Raw genomic sequence first — 21,787 nt, 5'->3', positions numbered from 1 at the left:
AAATGTCACAGCCACAGTAAATATCTTTAAGTGAATAATCTCAGGTAAGACCATTTCCTTTCTAAGTCTTTTGACCTTTTCAGAAGTAAATTCGGTGACTCTTCTGCTTATATTATAAGGCTACACTTTCAATGGTTAAATGAATAAAATATGTTGAGTATGTTGACCTATATGCTGTGAGTATGTGTGCATGAGTGTGTGTGGGGTGTGTGTGTGTGTGTGTGTGTGTGTAGTGGAGAACAGGGAGGAGCAGATCTTAATCCTCTGGTAAAACTAAATGTGGTGCTGAGGATTTAGGGAAATGTAGTTTTGAGATTTGAGGCCCTTAAAGAGAGTACTAAAAAAAAAAACCAACCAGTACTTGTTAGAGATGGGAAGTCGTGGGAGGAAAATTGGTACTTTTTAGTTAAGTGGATAAAGTAGAAAAGATTTCTCTTTCCTTTCCCATAGTTAAACAAGGACAAGTAGGTGGGTCATTCAACTTACCTTCATTTTCTCATTTTTGAGAGGGTTTAGCTGTCTATGAATTTGCACTAATTTTTCAATTAAACATGTAGGACAGTGTATTAAGAAAATAATTTTACTTCATAGCAACCTTTATTTCCCCAGCAGTTACTCTTAAAATAAAATTGTGGGTTTGTGTCCAGGCTCCCCTCTAATTGTAATGACATTGTAGATGCTTCAAAATGTCTTCTCTGAAAAATTCCCCCTACTCCCCAAATTATCCAACTCTTTATCTAAAAGAAGTGTTTCTGAAATAGCCAAGGACCCTCCAAGTACAGCAGAGACACAAACCCTTACCATTGAGAAAACAGCCCGTAAGCAGAATTGACTTAAGCTATTGCCTTAAATGATGATCAACGGAGAAAAGAGCAAGTACATTTTGAGAAATGAGGGGTCCTGTGTACAGCAAGCGCGCGTACCACATTCAGCTCAGATTGAGAAAAACAATGATCATGAACTAGGTGAGGCAGTTGCTTTGCTTATAAAGGAAAGCTTGTTTCTCTTCTCTACCTTTGGCTTCTTCTTGGGTTGAGCAGCCTTTTCTGCTTCTCCTCTTGCATTGATTGCCTCATTGCCTTCAGCCCTCTGGAGCTTGGACTGAGGAGAGGAAGAGTCACAATAATAGAAACAAACTTTATGCAAACGTATTAAAAGTTGCTAAAATGGCCAAAACGACATGCCAGGCTTGGGGGTGGGGCACTGAGCTGTTGCACTGGGCCTGGTATCAGAAAATAGAAACTACGGGCAACTGCAGCTGTGAAAAGACTGCTAAAGAAACAGGATGGCTGTGGTTTGCTGTGAGCATCAATTTTCCTGTTGAGCATTTTTACAGGAAGTTGAAGAACAAAGCCAACTTCATCTTAATTAGTTCTGATGGTTTGCAGATCTTAAACACATCCAACTAAGTTTGTCTCATGGAGGAGTTTCTAAAGAATAGAACCAAAAATAATCATGAGTAGGAATCCCCAAACTACCAATGTTAGCAGCAATTTGAGTTTTTGCTAAATGATTTTATTTTAACGGTGTAACTTGGAGTAGATTCATTACCTTTATAATGAATGCCTTTGCAATCATTTTTTTTATGGCTGCAATAACTCGATATGAATTTAAGGGCCTTTCCTTATTAAAACACTGTCGAGTTGTATGTATTATAAATTTCCTTCTGTTAATATTTATTGGTCAAACAGTTGTGCATGTGTGTATTTATATAGATACAAAGAGGTATGTGTGTGTTTGTGTATAAAAGCTGGAAAAATATACATCAAAAGGTTAACAAGAATTATCTCTGGGTATTATTAACCCCAACCCTTTTTCACCTAATATTTAATTATTATCAAATGCTTCCTTCAATGGTTAAATACAACTGTCGTGTTTTATTTTCATCTTTGTATTTTTATATTGTCTATCATTTTCTAAATGAATATATGCTACTTTTGGAAGCAGAAAAAAAATTCTCAAAAATCTAACCTGAAGATGCCAAGAGCACACAAGAAATATATACATGAAAATGAGTTAAGAACATTATATATAAAGTAAAATATCAAGGAATATAAATAAAAATAAGATAGAGAATAGAAAGTAATGAGGGCAAGAGAACATTGGACGTTAGGATCTTTTCAATTGTATTATTTCTATTATGTCCTTTCCCTGTACCCACCCCCCACCCCCCCCCCACACACACACACAGTGATAAATTCAACCTTTTTTGAACAAAAAGTTTACTTTTCTCCCATTCATTTTAGGTAGAATAGTATTTAAGGGTGACTTTTGGCACGATTTGCATAGCAAAATGCTTTATATTTTTGAATGGTCCAAAATCGTGATAAAACATAACTGGATAAACCTGCTTCTTATCTTCTCTGCTAGAACTTGGCCGATTCACACCCACATCCTCCGGATTAGAGGCCGGCCTTCTGAGGATTATTTCATTGGACAGTGCTGGAAATCTCTCCCCTCTTCCTGTCCTTCTATAGTGTGGGCCTCACATGGCCCACATCTAGAATGAATTTGACATTGGTTGGAAGAAACTAAGAAACAGTTTATTTAAATAACTTGCCAGTTCTCTTGATCATTTTACCTTCAGAGATAATTCTGCTTTCTTAGATGAGCATATTGAAGAAGAAAGCATAAGTTTCCTGGGGCAACTCTGGACTGAACTCTGGGCTCTGATTGAGGGTCTAGTTGTCCATGCTGTTGGGGGACTACGTCGCTGTAGGGTGGGGAGCAATTCACTCTTTCTCACAAGGTGTTCCCCATAACCAGTATTACACATTTAGCAGATGGCTCGGGGCCACCAGCTGCCCTGGTTGATCTAGGGTCAGTGTGTGATGCTGTCCACTGTGAGTTTAAACCATGATGCTGACCTACTAGACGTGTAGTAAAACCAACAAAACCATCCATGTCTCTCACAGAATTAGAAAATTCCAGAATTTCTAAATATTGATGTATGTTGTGTATATATATGTACATGTGTGTAGGTGACAAAGAAGAGCCAATTAGTGGATTTTTGAAGTCATTTATGTAAAATATTCTACTCTGTTCTCTCAACCCGAAGAATCAATTCCTTTATGAAAGGTTTATTGGTAGATCCCTCCCCTCATCTCAATAGTTTCCACCTAAAATTTGTTGATTTTTTTAGGGATTCAGTTATTAAATAAAACTTTGGTAATCACTCACGTTCCCTAGGGTTCAGGTTGATTTTTTTAATATATATTTTATTTATTTATTTATCTATCTACCTATCTATTTATTTATTTATTTAGGCTGTGTTGGGTCTTAGTTGAGGCATGCGGGCTGTTCGTTGTGGCGCGTGGATTTTCTCTTCTGTAGTTGTGGCGTGCGGGCTTCAGGGCATGTAGGTTCTGTAGTTTGCGGCATGCGGGCTCCAGTTGAGGCACGGGAGCTCAGTAGTTGTGGCGCGTGGGCTTAGTTGGCGTGCGGGCTTAGTTGGCCTGTGGCATATGGGATCTTAGGTCCCCTACCAGGGATTGAACCCACGTCCCCTGCATTGGAAGGCAGGTTCTTTACCACTGGACCACCAGGGAAGTCCCCCCTCAGGTTGACTTTTAATTTCTTTAATGTATGACAGACAATCCAGAGATAGTTTGGGTGAGAAATCAATTGATGGATTTTATTCAAAAACTATTATCTTATAATTTTCACTGTGGATAGCAGACATGATAGATAACATGTATTGTTAAAACTGTGTTTATCATTTGCTAGAGCTGCCATATCAAAGTACCACAGACTGGGTGGCTCGAACAGCAGAATTTTGTTATCTCACATTTCTGGAGGTCGGAAGTCAAAGATCAAGGTGTCAGCAGGTTTGGTTTCTCCCAAGGCCTCTCTTCTTGGCTTGCAGATGGCCACCTTCTCCCCGTGTCCTGACATGGCCTTTTCTCTGTGCTCACACATCCCTGGTGTTTCTTCCTCTTCTAAGGACCCCAGTCCTATTGGATTAGGGCCCACCCTAATGGCCTCATTCTAACTTAGTCACCTCTTTAAAGGCCATCTCTCCAAATACAGTCACATTCTGAGGTACTAGGGCTTAGAGCGTCAACATATAAATTCAGTCCATAACGCTGTGTGTGAAAACAAAAAACCCATTTCTATCCATGTGGTTTTCCTTGTGCACATAAAATTCAGCACACAAGGTGAACATTTTAGAGAAGTCTGACTTTTCTCTCTATGATGGAAGTTATTTAAACAGTGAAATGATTCTCTAAAAGCAATTAATTCTCAGAAGCGTGTACTGTTAGAAGTTCTGTGCCTGGGGTCAGGGGGAGGGTAGGAGGGCAAGGATCAGCAAATGGGTAGGGCCGTGATCCTCCAACTTCAGGGAGCCTGGTCCCCCTGCAAGAGATGACGGCCGACACTCGGGAGCCCCTGCCCTAGTCACTGCTTCCCTTCTTCTAGGGCCCCTCCCTCCTGGGTACAGCGCTGCCTTTCCTGCCGTGCTCCCATCTCCCAAGGGAAGAACCAAATGTGGGAGGCCAAGCCCTCAGGCCGCCTCATTCCCAGGGGGGCAGCCTCGCCCACACAGGACTCTGGGCAAAGCCAGGGCCTCAGCTCAGTCACCAGGCCAGGCCGCCCTCTGCCAGGTGCTCGAGCGGTACTCACACCAGCAGGGCGCGTGCTCACCTCAGGAACTACAGCTCTGGACCCGTGTGTTGATTGCTTACTCTACCCGGGCCTGCTGTACTGTTTCATTTCATCCGCCTTGTACACCCATTTGACAGACGGGAAGGGGAGGCTCAGAGAGCTTAGTCTTATCCCAGGTTATTAGCAGCAGAGCAGAGTTTCAAAATCATGTTCTCCTGACCCAGGACTCATGTTCTCACAGGGATTCTAAACTTTTTCATTCATAGGCCACGCTAGTATCTGGTAAAGCCCAAAAAAGTCAGACGGCTTCTCTGACTGTTGTTAAATGCATAAAACAAAATACAGAGGATTACCAAGGCAACTAGTTACAGTGAAATAGATACAAGATCTAGCAGCAGATCATTGCCACAACTTCAAAAGAGATCTGCAACAATTTTAATATGATGTGAGAATATGATGTGAAAATATCATGTGAAAAGCTGTTGGTGAAAAGGTTTCAGGTGTGGTTTGTGGCCTGTATTCATAATTGAAGGAAGTACTACATTGTAGTTAGAGTTTAGGGGAAATTAATATGTCCTTTTTTTCATCCAAGTTCATGAACCCCTGAATTCTGTCCACAGACCTTGTGGATGTGAAGATCCAGGCTAGGAAGGCCTGTCCGTTAGGATCTAGGCTGCTGTTGAGGCCCTACAGTCAGGCCCAGTCTTGCTTCTGACGTGGGCTCTCAACTCCAGGAGACCAGGGAAGTCCCTGCTCTCCCAAGGCCTTGGGCTCTACTCCCCTGATGAAGTCAGGAAAGCAAGCGCCCAGGCTTAAAGCTAGCCAGCCCCTCTGCCATGGGACTGGTTCTTTGCCCAGGCCTTGGGATGCCCAGGGCTGATGCTGGGAGCCATTCCAACGACCAGCACATGGCTTGTTTGTGTGACACCTGGCTCTTCCATTCCCACGTATTTAGAGAGAACCCTGCTTTGTGCCATGTATTGGGAAGACCGGATGGAGTTCACGGTCTGGTGGTAAGACAGCCGAGAAGGGGGCCTGCTGGGGGCCCGGCGTGGGGGGGCATGAGGTTGGTCTTCTTTGACCCGTGTGCTGGGGTGGCAGGATCGGAGTCTGGGGTTTCTCACAAACTTCCCTCAAGGCCCAGCCTGGACAAGTCCAGACCAGCCGCTGTTCAGCTAGCAAGAAGCCAAGAGACCATGGAGGCCTCTGGAATCACCTTTCAGTGTGGAGGTGGGGGTGGGAGTAGTTTGTCTGGGGGAGAGTGAGGGGTGGGGGCAGGGGGAGTAGCAGTGGAGAGGAAGGAGAGCTTAGCCTGGGAAAGGTGAGAGCGCCCACCCGCAGATCCTCTCCCCGTTGTTCATCGGAGGTGGCGGGGCGGGGGGAGGCCCAGCCTCTGTGCTGCGGAGGTTTATTTATTAATGCACAGAGAGAACCGTGATAGCAACGACAGAAAACTGTAAACTACTTGGATTAAAGAGGCCTCACAGGGTGGCAGTCCCCTGAGAGCGGCCCTGTTCCATCATCTGGCCCCTGAGGCGTACAGAAGTTCAATTTGATCTTTGCAACCAGAGACTGGCTTATGAGAACCAAACCCGTAAGAGGTTCGCGGTAGCTGATCAGAATCCACTTCTTCCTCAGTATTAGGATAACAGGATGGCAGGTTAGCTGGTGAGCGTAGGACCTGACGCAGTGGAGTGTTGAGGGGCCTTTCATCCACCGAGCACGCGGACGGTCTGTCCCATGGAGCCCGTCTCCCGGGCCCTCTGGGTGGACCCGGCCACCCCCTCCTTGGTTAGCCGCCTCCTCCAGCTCTGTTCAGACCATTGCTTTGGCCATAGCAGCTCTGACAGTTAGTTGGGCCTGCATCCCGTTTCAGATCCCCGTCCTTCCTCCTGGTCCTGGGACACAACCCTGAGGCTTCTGGAGGTGCCCCTGCAGCTGGAGCACCCCCTTCATAGGCCTCCAAACACAGGCCCCCCCCAGCCCTCCTTATTACACTGCCCATGTAGCCCCACGGGGGACCGATTGGTGTCACCCAGAAAAGACCAATGTAAGGAACAGATTTTAAAAGAACCCCTGTCTGAGACAGGCTCTTATTGAAAACCAGATTCTGACCGAGTTTACAGGTGAGCTGCAGTACTAGTTAGCCCTTTACCTGCCTAAAAATGCTTATCTAAGAAGAGGAGGGATCAAAAGGACTTGATGTGAATGACTTTCACGGGTCTTTTAGCGAGTTATTAATTTCTCTGAGCCCCAGCGTCCTCCTCTGTAAAATGAGTGGAATTATGCTAGTTTGCAGTGTGGTCATAAGTATTCAAGACGACAGAAATAAAGAGCCCTTTATCATCCAATTGACTGTTAATAGATGAGAGCAGCTCTTGCTGCTCTAGAGTTTTTTAAATTTCATTTTCTAGATGGCACTCAGAATAGAACTGTCAGAAGCTCTCTTGATGCCTGTCTTCCAGTAGCTTTGACAAGTTTGGCCACGTCCTCTTAGCTTTTCCATTCCGCTTCTGTCACAGAAAGCAAGCCATCCAGCAAAACTTCTATAGAAAGTAACAGCTGACCCTTGAACGATGCGGGGGTTACGGGCGCCGACCCTCTGCACGCAGTCAGCCCTCCGTATCCACAGGTCCTCTGCACCCGGATTCCGCATCCTCGGATTCAACTACCCATGGATGGTATAATACTATAATGTTTACTATCGAAAACAATCCACATCTGAGTGGACCCGTTGTTCAAGGGTCATCTGTATTTGTTTCAAGGTATAAGTTTTCCACATTAACTTTCAGTGGTTGAACTAAGTTAATACTTTAAATTATTTTTTCTTTTGGCCGTGCCACATGGCTTGTGGGGTCCTGGTTTCCCGACCAGGGATCGAACCTGGGCCCCCGACAGTGGAAGTGCAGAGTCCTAACCACTGGACCTCCAGGGAATTCCCTAATACTTTAAATTCTAAGAGGTTGTTTTCTGCAATTAAGAGACTATTGAAGATAGAAGATAATTCTGAGGTTTGAAATTCAGGACACATGTTCCACAGAAACAATGTTATTCAGGTGGTCAGTGTTCCAGGCTGCTCACTTGGTTTAAGGCTCTACCACCAGGCTTCTCGAATGCATATGAATCACCCAGGGATCTTGTTAAAATGCTGGAACAAATTCAGTGCAGGCAGAGGGGCTGAGATTTGTTTCTAACAGCTCTGGGTGATGCCCCGCTGCCAGTCCGGGAGCCCTGCTGATCCAGGAGTAGCAAGCTCGGGGTGGGAGACGCTGGGATACTGAGGGGTGAGTACGTGGGTGAGGCCTGCGGCCTGGGGCTTCTGCTCAGACCCAGGGATGGGACTCCGAGGACTGGGGGAAAGGGAGACGGGGTTCATTGCTGGCACAACTCTGGGGGCATGTCCTCGCCATCGTTTCTTCAGCCCCTGATGTTTCCCAGGCTGCCCCCTTCGCCGCTACTACCCACCAGGGCTTCCCTGTGCTGTCTCACCACCACGGAGTCTGGCCTTCCCTTTGTCCCCAGAGCAATCAGACTCTGCAGAAAGCCTTTCTAAGGAAGCCTATTTGTAGTAAACAGCCCAGAGTCAGAGGTTTGATTCCTCCTCTCTTTTTTCCCCCCTTTTTTTTTTTAAAGTAAGGTTTTATTTATTTATTTATTTAGGCTGCGTTGGGTCTTTGTTGCTGCGCACGGGCTTTCTCTAGTTGCAGCAAGCGGGGGCTACTCTTCGTTGCTGTGCGCGGGCTTCTCATTGCGGTGGCTTCTCTTGTTGCAAGGCACGGGCTCTAGGCACGTGGGCTTCAGTAGTCGTGGCTCGCGGGCTCAGTAGTTGTGGCTCACGGGCTCTAGAGCACAGGCTCAGTAGTTGTGGCGCATGGGCTTACCTGCTCCGCAGTATGTGGGATCTTCCCAGACCAGGGCTCGAACCCGTGTCCCCTGCATTGGCAGGCGGATTTTTAACCACTGCGCCACCAGGGAAGTCCTTTTTCCCCTCTTTTTTTCCACTTGGATCCTGTAAGGAAATGCCAAGTAGCATAGAGGTAGGAATCCAGCCTCCTTGCCCATCTTATCTTCCCGTATCCCCATCTCCTTTCCCCGGAGACTGTAAGAACTTTGAGGGCAAGTATAGAAATATAGATTCATCTTTGCATTCCTGGGTGCTACCCAGACCTAGACAGATGTCAGGAATCTCAGAGAAGAAAAGCAGCGGAGTGGAGAAGAAATGTCAGGAATGTCGGAGAAGAAAAGCGAGGGCACGGAGTGGGCGGGGGGGGGGGGGGGGGGGGGGGTGGGGGGGGCGGGAGCACGGGAGGGGACTGCGCCATGGAGATGAGTGAGGAAGAGGAGCCACTTGAACATTGGACTTGGCCAGGATACATTTCTAGCAGTTTCCTAATAACCTCCCAGCTTACTCGGGCGGCAGGCCAGGGTCCTTCCCCCGACCTGCTTTGGTGGTGGTGGGATTGAGCAGCATGAGGCACTGGATTTTGCTTCCAGTATCTCCAGGCACTTTGGCTGAGAAGCTTCCCCTGCTGACCTCCTTCCAGAATAGTAACATCCTAGCCATGCCGTAAAGGAATTCCACCTCTTATAAAAGTTGGGCTTCGTGAATAGCTGCCACTTTGATGGGAAAGCGGGAAGGAAGATTAGGATGGAGTATTACTAAGAAGTCTAATACATGATGGTGCTTTGTTTCTTTTTGTTTTTACAGATTTGTCAGCCAGACTGCTGAAAGCGTAACTGTCCAGGATGCCCGTACCGCCCCCTCCAGCACCCCCGCCACCGCCCACGTTTGCTCTGGTGAGTGGTTCTCACTACCCATGGATGGTGTAATACTATAATGTTTACTATCAAAAACAATCCACATCTGAGTGGACCCGTTGTTCAAGGGTCATCTGTATTTGTTTCAAGGTATAAGTTTTCCACATTAACTTTCAGTGGTTGAACTAAGTTAATACTTCGTGGCCCATGCACGAAGCAAGCTAAACAAACTTGAACCTGGCACACATGTATTTGTTTTCAGTGTATTCACATTCTGGCTTAAATATGAATGATACGGTAAGCTTTCCAGGTGCTGGAGTAAGCCAGAGCCTGAGATGCAGCAGATAACAATACGAAAATGTTTTGTAGTCTAAGGTCTCATGTGATGCGTAGGACACGCGTGGAATGTGGATTAGTTAGGTTTCCTCTGCCTCGTCCATCAAGGAGACACGTCCTGTTCATTTGAACACGCTGGCCCAAGACAGTTGGCAGGAGCGGTTCTGCCCAGCCTGCACTGTTTTCAGCTTCTAGCCTTTAACATCTGGGCAGGATAGTCCAGAGACCCAGTCTGTCTGTCTGAAAATGCATCCATTAAAGTGTCCTCCAGACTCACTTTCTTTTTCTCTGCCTTTCGCCATCTTTCTTCCCACTCTGTTTTTGACAAATAACCCCCATCTTCCACTCCACCCTCCCCCCTACACTTACTTCGCCCTTTAAATCCATCCTCGCATTTCCATGTGTACTTTCCTAAGGAATTTCTTCTCTGGGCTCATCCTGGCCCCCTGATGGACCTGTCGTCAGAAGTTAGTGCACCCTCTTCCAGGAAGCCGGCAGCCCTCCCCGCAGTGATACGGAAGGTTTCCCAGACGCGCCCCCCAGTATGTGAAGCCTTCACTGCTAAAGAGCCTCCCAGTGATGGGCCCTTCACTTTTCACTTGGGGAAACTGGAGCTCAGAGAGGAAAAGTCTCTTGCCTAGGCTTCCATAAGTACACATTTTTTATAACCCATCTAAGGCTGGAACCTAGTTGGAAGAACAGACCATTGATTAGCTCGTTGCTCTTCCAAGTGTGATCCTCCAACTCCTGGTTAAAGTCCCCAAAAAATAAGTATAGAAATTTAGAGTAAGCGCTCAGAAACACTTATAGCAATCTGAGAGTGGTGTTATGTCTATTGTTTCTAAGATTGTATTTTGTGTGTCTTTTTTAAACTGATTCATTTTTCTAATAAGTCATTGTTATTTTACAAAATATTGGTCCATGATGGATTGGAAATTTTTTTCTTAAAAATTCGTCCTTCCCTTAGATAAGTTTGAAAAGCTATGATCTGGCTAACATAGAAGGACTAGTTTATATTTCCCCAAAAGTATAGGTTTTGCACCATCACTGAGTCGTATGTGCCTTGATTTTTTTTTTTTAATTTTAATGTGCATGTGTTTAATATGTATTCTAAAAGTTATAACTAGCACACCCAGGGTTTAATAGTTAATTTAAAAGAAAATGTTCACTGAGAAATAGTATAGTAAATAATATAGTGAATTGACTTAATGAAAAATATTAAATAATAACACAGGTAGCATGAGAAGATGACAAAAGTCACAAAAGTTGTACCAGAATGGCTGAAGTTTGGGACACCCTGGTTTTATCCTATCCACTCATTTCTATCCATTATTACCTGACTAAAAGCAAGATCCTAGAGAGACAGGATATGGAGACGAGAAAAGGGAAAGGTTAGTGGCCATCGTAGGACACTGTCCAGTGGAACAGCACAGTCAAGAGATAAGTCAGCACCCAAGGAGGTCAGGTGTCAAAATAAATTTTGAGGCAGAACAGGAGGCCAGGGAGGGCTGCTGATTCAAAACCGTGAAGAGAACCAACGTGGACATGGCACTTAACCTCTCGACGCCTCAGGTTTTTTCATCCTTAAAACGAAGACAATAGGTAATTCAAAAAGCTCTTTCTAAGATGTCCAAGGCATGTTGTTAAGTTATAAAAACAAGTTTCAGAGCAATAGAGGATGATCCCATTAGCAAAAGCAAACTGCATATGCAAAGAGCCTTTCTGGAACTTACTGCCAAGAAGCTCTTAACAGGCTTGCTTCAGAGGAGGGTTGGAGGCCAGTGGGGAAAGGGCATTTTATTTATTAATTTTTTTTCAACTGAGATATAATTGACATATAACATTGTACAAGTTTAAGGTGGACAGCACATTGATTTGATACATTTATGTATTATAATTACCACCATAGTTTTAGCTAATGCCTCTATATCACATCACATAATTATCATTTCTTTTTTGTGGTGAGAACATTTAAGTTCTGGTCTCTTAACAGCTTTGAAGTATATAATATAGCATTGTTAACTATAATCACTATGCTGTACATTAGATCTCCAGAACTTATTCATGTTTTAGTTGCAAGTTTGTACTCTTTAACACCTCCCCATTTCCGGGAAGGGGCATTCTAGACCCCGCGTTTCCTTCTGTCAGGTTATAGGGAAGGCTCCGGAGTCAGGCTGCCAGGCTTTGAATCCAAGCTCCTCCTCTTACCAGCTGGGTAACCAAGTTGATGATTTAACTTCCCTGTGCCTCAGTTTCCTTGACTTTAAAATGGAAGTCATGACTCACAGGGTTGATGAATTAGTATACATAAAATGCTAAAAACAGTGCCTGACCCATAGTAAAAGCAATATAAATGTTAGCCGTTATTATCGTGAGCAAGTACTACTTTATAATTTAATTAAGACCCTTTCAGCTTCATACACAGAGATTCTGTTTAGCCTGCTTCAGGGTTTTTCTTAGCTCTCCCTCTGCCTCTAACTATAATAAATAGCTGGGTCAGGTATCAAGCTAAACTTGCCCAGGTTTACTCCTTATGGCCCTTGCTGGCATCTGTGAAATCAGAGCCTTTCAGAAGGGCTGGGGCGAGCCTCAAAGGACTCTCACGGCTGCCAGAAGTACCACTGGGTTTGGGGAAGACGACTCTCCCCGGGACCAGGCCAGACCAAGCCAGTTTCCAAGTGTGACAGACACGGGTACACGCCTACTTCCGAGTCCATTTGCTGGCCTCTTAGTGCTCCCACTCCCTAAAAGAACCCTGAAAAAACAAAATCCCAATTTCACAGTAAGAATCTTTCCCAGGAACTCTGAAATTACAGAAAATACCCAAAGGTTATTTTTTATGTTTTGGCTGCTCCTCGCAGCTTGTGGGATCTTAGCTCCCCGACCAGGGATCAACCCCACACCCCTGCAGTGGAAGCACGGAGTCTTGACCACTGGACCGCCAGGGAAGTCCCCCCAGAGGTTTTAAAGCAGCACCTTTGTCAGCTGTGCAGTCTCTGTGGGCTAAGCTTTCAAAGGGATTAGGGAACTATGTTCAATATCCTGTAGTAAACCATAATGGAAAAGAATTTAAAAATAAAAAAATTTTAAAAAGGGATTAAACATCAGGAACACCTTAGGCCAGAGGAACATGAAGGGAGTTTGGGGGGTAATGGAAATGTTGTATATCTTGATTGTGGCGGTGGCTACACGATTGTATATGTTTGTCAGAGTTCACAGGACTGTACACTAAAAGGGTGATTTTACTATTTGTAAATTATACCTCCAATCTGCCTTAAATTAAAAAGAAAAAACTCTCTTGTCAGTGTAACTGGAGGGAATTATTTTCTAAAATTTTGGTGGATTAAAAAAAAATACAGCTGACCCTTTTTGATAAAGACAATTTTCCTCTTGCCCCAGGTTAGTTCCAAAAGACAAGAAAGAGATGTTCTTCAGAGAACATTCTAGAGGATGAAGCCTCATAGTATCCTGCAAATTCCTTTCAGACTTAAAATTCCCTACTCGTTTCTAGCCATCCACCCCTTGCTCTGTTGGTTACGGCCAGATTGTGGTCTGAATTTGCAGAGACTTTTATCAGGGAGTGACTCTTCCTGCATTAAAAATGAATGTAATTTATTGCTGCATCTGCTCCCAAATGTCTGGGTCTTAAAAAGAGTGACATCGGGTCTAAAACTTGTAGAGAACTTACAGCCTATTGCCAAGAATCTTAATAACAAGCTCCCAATACACTAGCTGTCCCCACCGAGTGTTGTAGTACATGATTTTAATTCAAAAGATGAATACGAGTTTGCGTGTTTCCTTTCAGGCCAATACAGAAAAGCCTGCCTTGAGTAAGTCAGAGCAGGCTGGGAGAAATGCTCTTCTCTCTGACATCAGCAAAGGGAAGAAACTAAAGAAGGCAGTCACCAATGACAGAAGTGCACCGATATTGGACAGTAAGTGAAAAAAGTTATTTTCCATGGAGATAAATGGCTTATGACCTAACAATCAACTCTACTCTTCCCACCAAAAAAAAAAATTTTTTTTTTTTTTTGGTTAACAACAGCTGCAAAGCTAGCAGAATAAGGGACTGTATCACTCATTGTAGGCCATGGCTCTGGCTTGGGTTCCCTCTAATGCTGCAGGAAGCCAGTATAATAATTCTTTGTCCAAGACACACACAGCAGCAATTCTCTGAATTATTCACAACTCTTTACAGCACTTTCTGGAAATTAACCCTTTGTTCATCTTACCACAGAGCAAAAGGCAGCATGAAATATGGAAAGAGCCCTAGTCTTGGAATCAAAGGATGTAGGTTCAAGCCCTAACCATCTCCAACCCTTTGTCTTCATTTGTAAAATGGAGATAATACCTGTTCTACTGCCCTCACAAGTTTGTTGTGAGCATCCAATGAGACAATGCTTATGAAAGTGCTTTGTTGCCTGGAATGTATAATTCAAGTGTAGTTATGATTATTAGGGGGTTGGAGAGAGAGGAAATGAGATCACAGCTTTGCTTATTGACCCATCATAAATCTGAGATACTTTCTGGAACAAGGCAGGGTATGTATAAACAAACAAGTACCCACCATACAGGGCTACTTATTAACATTTACAACAGAATGAAACATTACAGATGGCTAGATCTACCGGAAGTTAATTATCGGGCCTCAAGACTATCACCTCACACTCCTCACACGTTTCCACTGCCAGCCAGATGTGCCCAGAATTCATCCTCAACCACAGATGCCACTTGGACTCAACAGGAATTAGACTGTCCTAAACTCACCAGAGGGAGCTTTGTAGACAAGTGAATAACGATGTAGGATTTTAGCCAAGTGGAGGAATTTCTAGGAAAAGTGCCTAACGAGTAGAAGAGAAAGATCAGCGTTAGGTGAGAACATTGGTGTGGGAGGAAGGTGGAAAAGAGGAAGACCAAGACAAAGGCCTTTGAGTTTTGCTCTGTTACCGGGCAAGGTGGTGCAGATGGAATGCACCACACCTCAGTGGAACTAGGGGGTCCTTGACTTTTGATGAAGTCTTACCTCTGGGTCAAAATGCCCACAAAATGGTGTGATTATTGTATAATCAATCGCTTAGTTTTCCTGATCTGTGTCACAAGGTTCTTCCTGGGGTTGCCCAGCCCAGTCGCTTCTTTCTGGGGAGCTTTGGTCCAATAGCCATTGAATCGTGGTGCCTGGGATGGGGCCAGAGGAACTCCACAAACTGCCAACCTCTAGACCAGAGCCCAGTGGTTCTCTCCACTCTGAGAGGGAGCCTAGGCTCTGGAGAATTCCCTAGATGTTGAAGGAGAATGGACAGTCTGGGGCCTAGTCCTGAATCCACTAGTGGAAGTTCATTATATTCTTCAAGAAGATACACTTCTCTCGTTAAATGGAAAAGAGTGTTAGTTCTCCCTCCCATCTGCTCAGTGATGTTTAAGAATGCACTTTGCTTTGTGGACACCAGATGCAACCCAATGCATGCCCTTGTTGTCCATGCACTTAACTGGACACTAACACTGTTGTTTGTTAGAAGCTCTTTGCAAGTGGCAAAGTCCATCCATGGTTTTGTATTTGTTTGCAGGTGAAACCTCCCTGGGTTCTATGTCAAAATGTTGACCATGGTTATACATGATATAACTCTTGAGGTCAGCTTTGTCTTCCAATTTAATTGTTAGCAGAGTGACCTGGAGCCAGTTAGCTATCCTCAACTAGTGTAGCTTCTCTATCAGAAAGCTGTACAACTGCTGCAAGTTAAGAACACTAGTGGACGATGTCTGATAGAACAAGTTCATCGATCTCTTTGAATGTTCAATACCAGGTAAAGGTGTCCTATGAAATGCAGTATTCCAGAATGTATCGTTCATCAGCGAATAACGTTTTAATGACAAGGGCATTATTAATATTATTGGCAATAATTAAAATTAGTAAAACTTTTAAATTTTATATAGAAGCAATTTTGCATACACTTCCAGAAATTGTTATTCTAATTTGATATATCGTACTAGGCGAAGTAATTCTTGTGAGTTCAGTATCAGATTGTTTCTTCTATCAGCAGAGTTCCCAGAGTATCCCAGAAAGTTCCACACCTAGAAAAGATACAGAGCTGACACAGACTTATGATCAATCTAATCCAGAAAAAAAGAAAACACAAATGAATAAATAGAGCTCAGAAAGCAGATTAAGTAAAAGATTCAAAGTAGATTTTCTAAAATTAAGGATGCTACAATGAAGTTATATGCTAAAACATTTTGAAATCTTAAAGAATTTAACTTTTTAAGAAAAGTACAAATTTATCAAAAATCATTCATGAAGCTTCAGTGAGCAAGGAAAAAGTTGAAAACTTTATCAAATTACTTTTCCTCTAAAAAGCTTTAGAGCCAGATCATTTTATCAGAAAATTATTTCAGATTTTAAGAAACAACAAATTCAAATGCTATATAAATCATTCCTAAATGTAGGAAGACATGGAAAGCTATCTGTTAGGTATAATGAGATTGGCATGGTCTTAATATCAAAACATGACAAAGGCAGCATATATACAGAAAGAAAGCTGGTGTATCAGTGTCTCAGGGGACACGTGGCAATGCCTGGAGGCATTTTTAGTTATCACAACTTGGTGAGGGAGGGTTCCTACTGACACCTAGTGGGTAGAGGCCAGGGATGCTGTAAACATTCTACAGGGAACAAGATGGTCACCCACAACAAAGAATTATCTGACCCAAAATGTCCGTAGTTCCAAGGCTAAGAAACCCTACTATAGACAACTTATGATCATAGACGAGAGGATACTAACTAAAAATCCAAAAACTCTAATTCAATAGTATATTAAAAAAATAATTCACCAAATCCAGAGTTTGTCTCATTTTTAATGTTAGAAAGTCTATATATCCATCATATCAAATAAGGAAAACCATATAATGATCTCAGTAGATCCTGGATAGGCCTTTGATAAAATTCCATGCCATAAGAAAGTCTTAAAAACCCAGAGTGGAAGGATCCTTGCTAACCACGAATACTTAGAAAGAAAAAAGTTATTTCAAACCAACAGTCAGTATGTAACTTGGGGGCTTCCCTGGTGGTGCAGTGGTTAAGAATCCGCCAGCCAATGCAGGGGACATGAGTTCGAGCCCTGATCCAGGAAGACCCCACATGCCGCCGAACAACTAAGCCCGTGCGCCACAACTACTGAGCCTGTGCTCTAGAGCCCGCAAGCTACAACTACTGAAGCCCGTGCGCCTAGAGCCTGTGCTCTGCAACAAAAGAAGCCACCCCAATGAGAAGCCCGTGCACCGCAACAAAGAGTAGACCCCGCTCGCCACAACTAGAGAAAGCCCGCGCTCAGCAACAAAGACCCAATGCAGCCAAAAATAAACAAATAAATAAATTTTTTTAAAAATGTAACTTTGAAACATTAGAGGCATTCTCATTAAAATCAAAATATGATTTCCTTTATTTTTAAAATACTAATAACGTTAATAATTTATTTTTAAGATAAACATATAATGTATATTTATTCTTTATAATTATTTTAAAATAAATTGTCTTTAAATTAATAAAACATTAATAACTTACACTGTTATGGAAGCTCAGTCATCAAAATAATTTCTTATATAAAACAGAAATAAGATACACAACTCTTAGAAAAGAAGGCATACAACCTTTATTATTTGCAGAGGATTTGTCTACTAGAAAATCCAAGGTAAAAAATAAATTTTAATTCTGAAAATGCAGGAAAGTGATTTATTAGATATCAAATGAAATTTCCTGATGCCAATAATAACCAAATCCAAAATATAGTAGGAAAAACATTCCTTTCATAATTTCAGTAAACAAAAATGCATTTGAAGTGACCCTAAAAGAACTATGGGTGACCCGTATCATGAAAATTACAAAACTTTACTGAATAAATCAGAAGACATGGGAAAATATACCATGTTTCCATAAAGTCTAAATATCATGAAAGTATCAGTTCTCCCAGATTAATTTGTAGAACTCATGTAATACTTACCAAAGACTCAACAAGGTTTTCCAAGGGTAGAACTTTAAACAGTACTTAACCTCATAAAACATATATACATACATAAATTGTTAAGAGACAATTTTTTAAAGAGGGTATAATCATGGCTCTAATACAGATATAAAATAAACATATATCAAAGATTTTTATTTAGCTCATTAATTAATGAGGGAACCAATATAATGTTATCAATTCAAAGGAGAATTCAAAGTACCACACATATGTAGGCAGGTGAGTGTTGAAATGAATTTACAAATAGGTGCAAAACGGGTCAATCAATTGCATTACACTGAACACAACCAATATGCATTTCTATGGACAAATATCATTTGCATTATCAGTTTTGTACAATTTAATAGAGTTGCAGACTAGCTCAAAGGCAATGGGAAATAACCCAGAAGGCTAGACTGGATACTTAGTAATCTTTTTCTTTCTTCTTCTTCCTTCTTCTTCCTTTCTTTTTTTGTTTTCTTGTTTGCCTATTTTGAAATCTTTCACAATTTATTGGCAACAAATGCAAAATAAAACAAAATCTTTGAATCGTCTCAAGTTGCAAAGAATTTTAAAAATGTTAAAGTCTATTGTTGGGTTTTATGATATTAAAAAATTGAAATCAACCTGGAAGGCCATCAAATAGGTAGATGGATAAATAAATTACAGTACATTCAGTGTTCTAAAACACAATGCAATCCTTTAAACTCATGTTTTCAAAAAATATTTAGTGACATGGGAAATGCTAACAAAGTGCTGACTGAAAAAAGCAGGCTAAAAACTATGTAGTGAATTTGGTCATAAGAAAAAATATGTAAAATGAAAAAAAAAACAAAACCTGGCAGGGAAAAATACACCAAAACAGTGGGTATTTCAATGAAGCAAAATTATGGGATATTTTATTTTCTTCTCCTTTATTTTTACTATTTCCTTTCTTCTCACCTTTTATTGTATCTCCTCCTCCCTTAAGACTTTCTTTCTTTGAAGATACTTTTATTTACCAAATCCTATGATACACAATAGATATTAACTCATGTGGCAGCCAGCCAAGCAGGGGAAAGTCATTATCTATTACTGATTCTTCTATCACTGGGCTTGTGACTGCCCTGGAGTAGAAAGAACCCTCTGCTTTTCTGACGGGGGATAGGGTGAATCCTTAAAGTCCTACCCTTTAATGAAATTCCAGGTGTCCACCATGGGCTTATTAGGTTCTGCCAGCTCCCTGTTGTATCGTGATTGTTTACTTGGGCGAGGACTGGTGAAGTTCTCTGGTGGTGTCTTCATACATGTGTAAAGACTGTTTTCTTCCTTCTGCAGAACCTAAAGGAGCTGGTGGTGGTGGCGGAGGCGGCGGTGGAAGTTTTGGAGGGGGTGGACCACCCGGTTTGGGAGGACTGTTCCAGGCTGGGATGCCAAAGCTGAGATCCACAGCCAACAGGGAGAGTGGTAAGGAGAGTTTCCTTTTCTTAGTTACTGTAGACAAGGCTGAGTCTGGTGGAAGTTTTGGAGTGGGTGGACCACCCGGTTTGGGAGGACTGTTCCAGGCTGGGATGCCAAAGCTGAGATCCACAGCCAACAGGGAGAGTGGTAAGGAGAGTTTCCTTTTCTTAGTTACTGAGGACAAGGCTGAGTCTGGTGGTTTTGAGACTTGGCATCCCCTCTAAGGCACTGTGCCCTGTGAAACATTTTAGATTTCTTGAAATGTTAACACTGTTTTATAAGAGGGACTCAAGGGACTTCCCTGGTGGTGCAGTGGTTAAGAATCCGCCTGCCAATGCAGGGGACACGGGTTCAAGCCCTGGTCCGGGAAGATCCCACATGCCGCGGAGCAACTAAGCCCATGCGCCACAACTACTGAAGCCTGCACTCTAGAGCCCGTGAGCCACAACTACTGAAGCCTGCGCGCCTAGAGCCCGTGCTCCGCAACAAGAGAAGCCACTGCAATGTGAAGCCCGTGCACTGCAACGAAGAGTAGCCCCGCTCGCCACAACTAGAGGAAGCCCGCACGCAGCAACGAAGACCCAACGCAGCCAAAAATAAATAAAATAATTTTTTTAAAAAAAGAGGGACTCTATTTAGCATCTTTTATTTTTTTTTCTTCTTTTTCTTTTTAACTCAGGATCAGACAGCTCCATCGAGCTGTTAAATATTTGCCCAGTGTCCTTGGGGCAACTTGTACTTTTTTGTACTTTTCTAAAGGGTAAGCTAGAGCGGGAAGAAAAGGAAGGAGCAAATGGGACTTGCCACCCCTGGAAACTCTGCCTGGTGACCTGGCAGATTCAGCTTTCTTTGTGAGGTAGTCTGACCCACCTGTCGAGTGTAGTAAATACTTATGTCTCTTTTCAAACACACAATGGAGCATGTCATATGGAATATAATTACATATCTCACAAAACCTAAAAAGGTGTTTTGCCTGACAGACATTTGGCATTTCAGAGCTAGTGATTCTAAGTGTTCTCTGCAGGAAGCCTTGGAAATGAGTCCTACAGGATCGTCTGTGAACACGATGGCAGAGGAAAAAGTTAAACCTGGTCATGCCTAAATAAAAAACCTTACAGAGTGTGTGAGGCTCTCCCCTGACTATGACAGCTCAAGAAATTTCACCATGAAACTTTATTTTTTTAACGTTTACTATGTTAGAAGAATTTTATTTCTAATTCTATGGTCTTTTAAAATGTCCCCTGGGAAAGTGTGACATTGTCACATTCATATGAAGATAAAGTCACTGAATCTTCAGGGTTACCTGGCTATTTTAGTTTTGGATTGTCAACATCTAGAAGGAGACTCAAGAATATGAGAGCTTCTATCTTGCCAGGCCTGCATTTAAATTTGTTTATTTAAAACCCACTGAAAGGACTTGAGGCAACTGACAAATGCATACATTCAGTACTTTAACAGTAGGTGAAGAAATTCAGGCAAAAGACAACTGGAAGTAAAACAATGAAATGAAGATGGAATTTAAGTTAGTACACAAAATGCTATAGTATTTGCATAGTATACTATCTGCATAATGGGTCCCATCCCTGTAACGTATATGTGGATAGTAACTGCACCTTTAATCCAAACTTGGAAGGTAAAACTTATCACAAGTTGGTGACATAGAACTATATCACACAGTCAAGGAAAATATAGCTCATTTCTAGTGCTAAAGTCAAAATAAAAAATTCTCTCTAGAGTTCACATTATTCATAAATCCAGCCAAATGTCTCTCATTGTGCCTTGGATAAAATCTGAACGCCTTCTGGCCTACAAGGCTCTTTATGACCCGGCCCCTGCTGGCCACTCAGGCTACGTTTCGTAGGGTTCTCCTCCATGCTCACTGTGCCCCACGCACATAAAAGCCTTGGTTTTTTAACTTGAAGCTCATTTCCACCTCAGGGCCTTTGCACCTGCTGGCCCTCTGACTGAAGCACTTCTCTTCCTCCTCTCCATGGCAGGCCTTAGCTCAAATGTCACATCCTCAGAAGGGCCACCCCCATCTATCCTGGCCTCTCTGGGCATTCTTCATCTCATCAGCCTATTTTAGTTTCTTTTTAGTCCTTATAACTATCTGCAAATATTTATGTTTACTGGTTTTTAGTTTATCTCCCCCACAAGAACGTAAACTACAAGAGAGCCAGATCTTTTCTGTTTTGTTTACTCCTCTGCCTCTAGCATCTAGAATAATGGCTGGCGTATAGTATAGCAGGTACTCAATAAATATTTGGTACATTAATTAGCTCATGGTTGAACTGGGTGAAGTTTCTTCAGACTAAGCATTTTTTGAGAATTAGTTTGGGTTCCAAGAGACTCTGGGGCGGTGGTTTGAGTTTTTCCATAACTTCGGTTCCTCTTTAGTTCTTCCCTTTGTTGAACCAAAGCAGTTGAATATTAATTATGTATTAATAGTAGGGTTGTTCTGTCCTGTCAGTATTAAAGTGGAAGTTGACCTAGTAGGGAAAAACGTTGTATAGTTGCCTACTTGTTTGTAGATTAAGACCATCCACTGGTGTCAACTCTTCTAATTAAACTTTGACAGTTTGTTTTTCCCGTGACAGTTTCTTATTTCAATCTTAACTCTTCCACTATATTTTTCCATCCTCTCTTAGAAATTTATC

General features: G+C 42.6%; 1 protein-coding gene across 5 annotated transcripts in view; it reads left to right on the top strand.

The window, feature by feature from the left end:
• WIPF1 (WAS/WASL interacting protein family member 1) overlaps nucleotides 1–21,787 on the top strand; it is a 121,282-nt gene that overhangs the window by 86,986 nt on the left and 12,509 nt on the right. For 4 of the 5 annotated variants that reach the window (XM_057550735.1, XM_057550736.1, XM_057550737.1 and 1 more), the window contains 3 exons: nucleotides 9,314–9,402; nucleotides 13,505–13,634; nucleotides 19,008–19,136. In XM_057550735.1, the coding sequence (XP_057406718.1) occupies nucleotides 9,352–9,402; nucleotides 13,505–13,634; nucleotides 19,008–19,136 (310 nt within the window). In that variant the 5' untranslated portion in view covers nucleotides 9,314–9,351. Of the gene's footprint in view, nucleotides 1–9,313; nucleotides 9,403–13,504; nucleotides 13,635–19,007; nucleotides 19,137–19,189; nucleotides 19,278–21,787 lie in introns of those variants that run through there. The other variant, XM_057550739.1, reaches the window with a different exon arrangement.

This window comes from Balaenoptera acutorostrata, chromosome 8 (genome assembly GCF_949987535.1).
Source record: "Balaenoptera acutorostrata chromosome 8, mBalAcu1.1, whole genome shotgun sequence".
Lineage (NCBI taxonomy): Eukaryota > Metazoa > Chordata > Mammalia > Artiodactyla > Balaenopteridae > Balaenoptera > Balaenoptera acutorostrata.
Note: the sequence above shows the minus strand (reverse complement) of the source record. Positions and strands in the feature narration are given on the sequence as shown.